The sequence below is a fragment of the Echeneis naucrates genome, chromosome 17 (assembly GCF_900963305.1).
Source record: "Echeneis naucrates chromosome 17, fEcheNa1.1, whole genome shotgun sequence".
NCBI classification, from domain to species: domain Eukaryota; kingdom Metazoa; phylum Chordata; class Actinopteri; order Carangiformes; family Echeneidae; genus Echeneis; species Echeneis naucrates.
The window spans coordinates 18,645,736-18,654,207 of NC_042527.1; the positions used below are offsets into that span (position 1 = coordinate 18,645,736).

At 47.0% G+C, this 8,472-nt stretch overlaps 3 protein-coding genes across 3 annotated transcripts; all 3 read left to right on the forward strand.

Moving 5' to 3' along the window:
• Positions 1-436: 436 nt before the first annotated feature.
• Positions 437-3,475, forward strand: LOC115057236 (zinc finger protein 569-like). The gene is made up of 2 exons (XM_029524180.1): positions 437-772; positions 1,871-3,475. Exons 1-2 carry the CDS (start codon positions 505-507, stop codon positions 2,791-2,793), a joined length of 1,191 nt encoding a protein of 396 aa, XP_029380040.1. The 5' UTR covers positions 437-504; the 3' UTR covers positions 2,794-3,475.
• A 321-nt stretch (positions 3,476-3,796) lies between these two features.
• Positions 3,797-6,277, forward strand: LOC115057241 (zinc finger protein 205-like). The gene is made up of 2 exons (XM_029524184.1): positions 3,797-4,109; positions 5,675-6,277. The coding sequence occupies exons 1-2, from the start codon at positions 3,881-3,883 to the stop codon at positions 6,274-6,276; spliced, it is 831 nt and encodes a 276-aa protein (XP_029380044.1). The 5' UTR covers positions 3,797-3,880; the 3' UTR covers position 6,277.
• A 527-nt stretch (positions 6,278-6,804) lies between these two features.
• LOC115057234 (trichohyalin-like) lies at positions 6,805-8,292 on the forward strand. Its single transcript, XM_029524177.1, has one exon. The coding sequence runs from the start codon at positions 6,827-6,829 to the stop codon at positions 8,261-8,263; it is 1,437 nt and encodes a 478-aa protein (XP_029380037.1). The 5' UTR covers positions 6,805-6,826; the 3' UTR covers positions 8,264-8,292.
• The last annotated feature ends 180 nt before the right edge of the window (positions 8,293-8,472 follow it).

Genomic DNA, 8,472 nt, shown 5'->3' on the forward strand with positions numbered 1-8,472 from the left:
TAAAAACTCTTCTGTCTGGAATCATTTGGACAATCATTTTGACAGCGAGGTTTGATCTGCAGGTTTCTATATCAGGTCGGTCATCAGCGGTGTTTTTATCTTCATCACTTCTGTTTTTAGAGTTTACTTTAATGAATATGGTGCTAAAAAAAAGTTAGTCATTCATCTGAATCCTTTTAGGCCGAATTTATCTTGAAACTGAACAGACTATCCAATTTTCTGAACGTACAAGACTAAATCTGTTTTTATTTAATAAACAAAGCTTAGATATATTTTTTTAAACAAAAAAGATTGGAGAAAGAAACTGAATTTATTTCTCATTTGGTGGGAACATTTTTGATTCGCCTCTAGTCGAAGCGTTACGTCAGTTGCCCCATAACGTCACATCCGCCGTGGATGTTTCCCGGAAGTAAACCAAAATAAAGGCGATGGGAAGCCTCCTCCTCTTGTCGGTGTAGAAGCTCTTGTCGCCCCGTTAAAGTCTGAATTTCTCCCCGCTGCAGGATGTCCTTCTCCCCGTCTTTCGGCTCGCAGGTCGCCGCCATCATGGACGTTTTGGCGAAGGCCGCGGTGGCGGAAATAACCAAGCTGATGGCGGATGAGAGTCTGGTCCTGAAGCTGGAGATGTGCCGGAGGGACACCGAGATCCAGGACCTGAAGAGAAGTCTGGACCTGATGGAGGTTCAGCTCTGCAAAGCTCAGCAAGCTGCCACCACCCGGATAACAGCAGGCTGGCAGGAGACCGGGTCCGGGAGTCAGACCTCCTCAGAAGGTGACGCCACCAAACTCCGCTTAAATCCGCTCAAATCTAAAACTCACATGTCTCTTTCAGACAGTTTGTTATTGAGATCGGCCAGGAGGAGGTTTGTGATGATTTTATGTTCTCTCCGGCTCAATTCGGCCTAAAAATAATCCATCTTTTCAGTGTCATTTTCTCATGAAGTGTTTCTGTGCAATTTCAGACGATAGTGAGAAAAGACAGCAGGTTGAAGTTGCATCCTTTTGATTTATAGTTTTTATTCAAGCAGTGAAAATTTTTATAAGATCAACATTTAGAACAAGTCTCAGATTGACATTTTATTTGAAAAAGTCCAAACTAATCCACCCTAATAATGAGCATTTTTCACAAAGCAGAGATAAGAACAGACTTTTTGCACATCATAATTAAACAAAACATTTCCTAACTTGGATGTTTTAAAATGAATGAATCAAGTGTTTTTTTTTATCTTTTATCCAACTACATGAACAATGCTCATCAACTTTTTCTTCAGATGATTCAATAACACAACAGATTTGGTCAAAATAAAATCCTGTATTAAAAATAAAAATGAAAAAGTATTGACATTATTTGCAGTTAAACTCTGAAAAATCAGAAGGTAAGTTCTTTTCACCTTCTAGGTGTTTTTTACCACTTTGATTATTTCATTTGCAAAAAATGTATTGGATGGATGCTGTGTTTTACTGCGTTCATGTTTTTAAACGGAATGCATTAATTTGAAATGATAATAAGGAACTAGAATCACTTTTGTGTCATTTCTTCTTCTATTTAATGTTTAAATGCAGTTTTCAGGTAGAAAAAAAGACCTCATCGTATTTTCAGATAATCAGGGAATCAGAATATGACCTGAATCTTAAATGCAATTTTACCAGCAGAGTGTCGACATAGTGCATAGTTGTGTTAACAAATTAATAATTAGCATTGAGACACTTTCCACTAAATTTGATAAGTAAATAGCCACAAGGTTGTTCTGTTCCAGTTAATTGTGTGGCGTGCATTTGCCTTTGTGAAGCCGAGAGTCAACTTTATGTGTATCTTTAATTTAATATTTAATTTTTGCCTTTTTTTTTTTTTTTTTTTTTTAAATTGCAGATAGAAAAGAAGATCAGCAAACATGTGCCGCGTATCTGGAGCCAAAAGCTGCTGATTCCTGTGATGTGGAGGAAAAGAGCGGTGACATGAGGCCAGTGGTGAAACACGAGCCAGAAGATAAACCTGCGGCCGAAGAAAGCATCGCAACAGCAGCCAATAATGTTTGCTTTGAGGGGGCAGAGCACGATGCACCGATATGGCCTCCAGTAGCTTGTGGTTTGTTTGAGGAGAGCTCAGTTTCAGGGCAGCAGATCATACAGGTCTTCCCCTCTCATGCTGAGCAATTCCCTGCTCACAGAAACACAGAAGCTTCCTACGGCTCCTCCTCAGCTGCAGTGGAGCAAAAAGCAGAGGATTGTTTAAACGTGCCGGTAAAGGTAGAGGTGGAGAATCCACACATGTGCGTAGAAAGTGTCGCTTCAGAGTCTGTTCACATTGAGCCCTTTAGACAAGATCTGTGCCGTGAATTCAGTCAGGGCCGCTCCTCGCCAGCTCTGCAGAAGTCGGCAGAAGACAGTCACGTCCTCGTCAGAAACAACCTGCGAGCGAAAAGGTCGGTGAATCCGTGGAGGGTAAATCAGAGAGTCTTCACCTGCTGTGTGTGCAGCAAAGCTTTCCCTCGCATGTCTCAGCTGGAGGAGCACAATTCCATGCACCAACCCTTCAAACCTTTCAGGTGCCTCGAATGTGGAAAATCTTTCACCCAGAAGACCCGGCTGAAGACGCACCAAAGCGTGCACACGGGGGAGAGGCCGTTCAGTTGTAAAATCTGTGGCAAGATGTTTTCGAGGCAGGACAACTGCATGAGACACGAGCGGTTCCACAGCGGCTCGAAGCCGTACAGCTGTGGGCAGTGTGGTAAAAGCTTCACGGTGCTCGCTAACCTCAAAATACACAAAGAGATTCACCTGCAGGAGAAATAGTGTTCGCTGGGACTCCCAGAGACAGACAATTTGGACGAAACTTTATTTATTCTGACAGTTTTACTGGCTCGAATCATAAAATCGCCCACTTTTCATTTCTCGTGGCACGACAGAGAGGTCAAAATGTGGATTTGTTACATTAATTTGTTGTTTTAACAGATGGACCACGTATGATTGTCGGATCATCAATCTGTTCTTTACCATATATCACTACAAGACAAGTGTGCGAGTCAGCAGTTGATGGTTGGGAAGAGTGGCGATCAAAATGACGGTGACTGTTTGACAGACATGGAGACTTTTTGGTCGCTTGGTTGGAATGTTTGGAAAAACATAAACACAAATGCCCAGCAAATAAAGTTTCACCTTTACAATGATACAGAAAGCAGCTAAATGTCACACATTATTTTCCCACCCTTTGAATCAGGACCTTAAAGTGCCACATAATTCAGACCTTGTAATATAAACTACTGGGACTAGTGTCTGTAGAGATGTTTTTCCCTCTTTAAAGTCAACGGTTAACATTTTTCTCCTGTTATGTCTTATTACACACACTCACACATACTATGTGTGTCCCTTTTCACTGTAAAACATGTATTTGCTTTTATTTAAAGTTTGCCTTACTTAAGTTAATGATTTGACGTATTGCATGACAATTTGTCGTTAAGGAATTGTAATAATAACTGTGAAGTGAATTAATGTTCTGAAGTGACAAACTTTGTGTTTCAGTGTGATGTTTTTAAACATGCTTTGACATTTTGTACAAAAACAAATAAAATGCTGCTGTAATTTTAATTGCCTTAAAAACACGATTACTGTAATGTAAACTACTCTGTTAAAGTATTCTCTCTTGTTTGTTTTATATTTTAAAGCCACTTTGATTATTTTCACACTTTCCTTTTATGTTCCTTTAAATCTCAACAGCGGAAGTGCCTCGGATTAAAAACGCGTTGCGCCCGTCTCCCCGCCTTTACGGTATCCGTGTCGTCACGTCCGGTAACGGGATTCTTCTTTGAGTCGCTGCTCCGTTGAAGAAAACAAACAAACAAACAAACAAACGAACGAACCAGCGAACAAACAAAGAGAAGCGATGGCGAGCAGCGTCGCCCTGCGGGCTCAGATCGCCTCCGTCATCGACGCGCTGTCGGCGGCGGCCGCGGCGGAGATCTCCAGGGTGGTGGAGGACGGACTGCTGCTGCTGCGGCTGGAGAAGGTCCAGAGGGACTCCGAGATCCAGAAGCTGAAGAGCAGCATCCAGGTCCTGCACACCGAGCTGAGGGCGGCCCAGGACCGGCTGACCGTGAGGGGGGCTGCAGAAGGTGAGACATTTATCCTGCTTAACTTCAGGTGGGGGGAGTCCAGGACCAGGGTCTGATCCGGAGTCTCTGGGGGAGTCCAGGACCAGGGTCTGTTCTGGACTCTCTGGGGCTGGGGGGAGTCAAAGGACCAGGGTCTGATCCGGACTCTCTGGGGGGTGGGGGGGAGTCCAGGACCAAGGTCTGATCCGGACTACCTGGGGGAGTCTAGGACCAGGGTCTGATCCGGAGTCTCTGGGGAAGTCCAGGACCAGGGTCTGATCCGGACTACCTGGGGGAGTCTAGGACCAGGGTCTGATCCGGAGTCTCTGGGGAAGTCCAGGACCAGGGTCTGATCCGGAGTCTCTGGGGGAGTCCAGGACCCGGGTCTGATCCGGACTACCCGGGGGAGTCCAGGACCAGGGTCTGATCCAGACTCTCTGGGGGTGGGAGGAGTCCAGGACTAGGGTCTGTTCTGGACTCTCTGGGGCTGGGGGGAGTCAAAGGACCAGGGTCTGATCCGAACTACCTGGGGGAGTCCAGGACCAGGGTCTGATCCGGACTCTCTGGGGGGTGGGGGGGAGTCCAGGACCAAGGTCTGATCCGGACTCTCTGGGGGTGGGGGGAGTCCAGGACCAGGGTCTGATCCGGACTTCCTGGGGGAGTCCAGGACCAGGGTCTGATCCGGACTTCCTGGGGGAGTCCAGGACCAGGGTCAGTTCTGGACTACCTGGGGGAGTCTAGGACCAGGGTCTGATCCAGACTCTCTCTGCGGGAGTCCAGGACCAGGGTCTGATCCGGACTACCTGGGGGAGTCCAGGACCAGGGTCTGATCCAGACTCTCTGGGGGTGGGGGGAGTCCAGGACCAGGGTCTGATCCGGACTCTCTGGGGATGGGGGGAGTCAAAGGACCAGGGTCTGATCCAGACTCTCTGGGGGTGGGGGGAGTCCAGGACCAGGGTCTGATCCGGACTCTCTGGGGGTGGGATGAGTCCAGGACCAGGGTCTGATCCGGACTCTCTGGGGGTGGGAGGAGTCAAAGGACCAGGGTCTGATCCGGACTCTCTGGGGGTGGGGGGAGTCAAAGGACCAGGGTCTGATCCGGACTCTCTGGGGGTGGGAGGAGTCCAGGACCAGGGTTTCCCCTCTCAGGTGTCCCCTGTTTTTTAGGGATGCTGCAGACTGAATTTGGCCTCAGCTTCCTCTGAAGGAACTGTGATGTTTTATATTCTTCAGGTTGTTACAGTTCGGATCGATTTGGTGAAGACACAGACGGATTCTTTTTATCTGAGCTGCTGAACTTTATTTACAATCAAAGTGTTTTGACTACTGAATCAAAAGCTACGATGGTTGAATGCACAATTTGGGAAATTTCCTCCTAAAAGTTTTTTGAACAGGCACCGTTTGAGATCTAAATGTGGGTCAGTTACTGTGTATATTTACGGGTCACTTCAGGTACCTCGTGTGGTTTTTGGACTGATGGGTGAACTTTTCAATTACTTGACCCACAAAACTGAACATGTTGGACTGAACTTCACAAATTGTTTTGACTCTAAACTGAAAGAAGCTCTGATCTTTTCCATCCACAGGAAGTCAGAGCGTGGCGGGCGATGAGAGGACCTTGGCTGAAAATGAGCACGGCGACAAGGACCGCGACATCGTGCCTGTGCTGGAGGTCCAGGTTAAATGTGAACATGTGGAGCAGGGAGGTGAAGAGGTCAGAGGTCAAGCTGATGAGCTGGGGGAGAAGCCGGCTGTGTTCGAGGGGGACGGCGGGCAGTGGAGGCCGACGCCGCAGAGCGACGCGGGACACAGCAGCTCTGATTATTTAAATCTTGGGCCTAACTCCCTGTCCCGTCTCCCCGAGCCCTCCCTGGATGGCGGCCTGGCGGCACCCTGCAGCAGCTCGGGGGGGTTTCAGCACAGCCCCCTTGGCCGCGGCCTGCTGGGGTTCAGTCAGTACAGAAACGCATACAACATGGCCCGCAGGAGGACGGCGAAGAGGCTGATGTTCAAAAAGAGCTTCGTCTGTCTGTATTGTGGCAAGGTTTTTGAGCGGGCCGGGCACCTGGAGAGGCACAAAAGGATCCACACGGGAGAGAAACCGTACCGCTGCGAGATCTGCGGGAGGCACTTCAATCAGAAATGCAGCCTCAAAGAGCACACGAAGATCCACCGACGACGTAAGTAAAACACACACAGCCCTCTGAGACTCTGACGGCAGTTTTGGGGGATGAGGTTGAACATGTTAAACATATTTCTGTATGAATATATGTATTTTAATGCAGGCTATAACAGCTCGTGTTATGTAAAGCACAAAATAATTGTTTTGAACACACTGGATATAAAATAAAATTAAATAGATAAAAAGACTTGAAACTTGAACCATTCAAATATATTTATGAAGGCTTTTATTCACATCAAGTTTAAAAATATTTTCTTTGGGGAAACCTAAAATATATATTTTAATGCAGGTTATAACAGCTCGTGTTCCATTTTAGAACAAAAACAAACTGGTTTCCATTAGCAACAACAGATCAAAGGAATCCTTGATGATGTCATTGTAACATCTTCAAAGGAATTCTTGTTGATGTCACTGTGACATCAAAGACTAAATAGATTTCCCTGTAAATAGCCTGAGGTTCTGGCTTAAACTCTCCGTAGCTAGCGGTCAGTCAGCGAACAAGCAAGCAAGCGAACAAGCGAACAAGTGAAGACACACAAAGTTCAACCTGTCAAACATGGAAGACTTCCAACCTACAATGGACTTCTACCTCAGCAGCCTCGAAGAGGAGGTGAGATCTGAACTTCAGGACGACGAAGTCAGACTCGCCCAGAGCAAAACCCCGGGGGTGGTCCTCCTTCGAATGCAGGAGAACTCACTGACAAATTTCCTGGAAATGCTCCAAGAGAACAAAGATGGCAACCTCAACAACAACTGGAGCCACGAGAAGAAGCAGATGGAGAGCGACATCAGGCGCCTGAAAGCCCTGCTGGACGAGGCTCAGGCCAAAGCTGTCCCATCTCCAAAGGCCCAAACTGAAGCTCTGCAGGCTGACCTGACAAAGACAAAGAAGATCCTGAATAGATTTAAAATGGACCTGGAGCATCAGACCTCCGAAAACTGGAACCTTCAGCTCAAACTGAAGACCGTTCAGAAAGAGAAGGACGCCCTTCAACAAGAAGTCGAGACTGTCAAGAAAGAGAAGGACGCCCTTCAACAAGAAGTAGAGACTGTCAAGGAAGAGAAGGACGCCCTTCAACAAGAAGTCGAGACTGTCAAGAAAGAGAAGGACGCCCTTCAACAAGAAGTAGAGACTGTCCAGAAAGAGAAGGACACCCTTCAACAAGAAGTAGAGACTGTCAAGAAAGAGAAGGACGCCCTTCAACAAGAAGTCGAGACTGTCCAGAAAGAGAACGGGGCTCTTCAACAAGAAGTGGAGGCAAAGAAGGCAGAGGTGCAGATTGTGAAGCAACTGCGCAACATGGCTGACAAGGAGCTGGAGAAAATCACTAGTTATCTGGAGAACCAGCTCCTTGAGCAGTATTCAACCACAAAAGCTCTGGACAAAGAGCTGAAATTTGAAGTGAGGAAAACTGACAACCTGAGAGCCGTACTTCGGAAAGAGAAGGAGGAGGCAAAGACCGCTCTGGAGCAATGCCAGGTGTCCCACAAAGTCCAGCTGGCAGAAGCTGCAGCAGAGACCAGCAGTGTCAGAGCCGCCCTCAACAAGGCAGAAGACCAACTGGAGACAGAGCGCCTCCACTTCCTGCAACAGAAAACCTCCCTGGAAGAAGAGAACAACCTCCTTAAGACTGTTTTGAGTATAAAAGAAGAAGAACTGCAGAGTCATTGTCACCAGTGGCAGCAGGAGAAAACCTCCCTGCTGGAGGAGATGGACATTTCCAAAGCGTCCTATACAGCTCAGCTTCAGCAGAAGAACGACGAGATCGCTGCCTTTCTGAATGATCTCAACCTTCAGCTGGAGAAAGCCCGTCTGGAGTGGGAGGAGGAGAAATCGTCCCTGGTTCAGGCCAAGGACGACGTGATGAGGACTCTGCAGGAGAAAGAACAAGAGACGGAGAACATGGAGTCCTGCATGAAGACCCGGCTGGAAGAGCTGGAGCGAAAAATCACTCAGAAGAAAAGGAGGAAGTGGTACCGAAAGCTCTTCTAATGCCCAGATCCAGAACTCCAACCGCGGAGAAGAATTCTCTCTTTTCTTTTCTTCTCCTGCGGTTTCTTCCCATCATCCTCTGCCTTATCAGAAACTTTTCCTCTTCTTCTTCGGCTGCCTTTTGGCCGATTTCCTCACTTTCACTTCTTCTGTCCTCTATCACTCTACCTTAAAAAAAAAAATTAAATAAAAAAAACTAAAAAATAAAA

Bases quoted from the DNA above. Each gene is read 5' to 3' on its own strand.
- LOC115057236 (XM_029524180.1), top strand. From the start codon at position 505: ATGTCCTTCTCCCCGTCTTTCGGCTCGCAGGTCGCCGCCATCATGGAC. The intron at 773-1,870 runs GTGACGCCACCA...TTTAAATTGCAG, and splicing joins GAGTCAGACCTCCTCAGAAG to ATAGAAAAGAAGATCAGCAA.
- LOC115057241 (XM_029524184.1), top strand. From the start codon at position 3,881: ATGGCGAGCAGCGTCGCCCTGCGGGCTCAGATCGCCTCCGTCATCGAC. The intron at 4,110-5,674 runs GTGAGACATTTA...TTCCATCCACAG, and splicing joins CGTGAGGGGGGCTGCAGAAG to GAAGTCAGAGCGTGGCGGGC.
- LOC115057234 (XM_029524177.1), top strand. From the start codon at position 6,827: ATGGAAGACTTCCAACCTACAATGGACTTCTACCTCAGCAGCCTCGAA.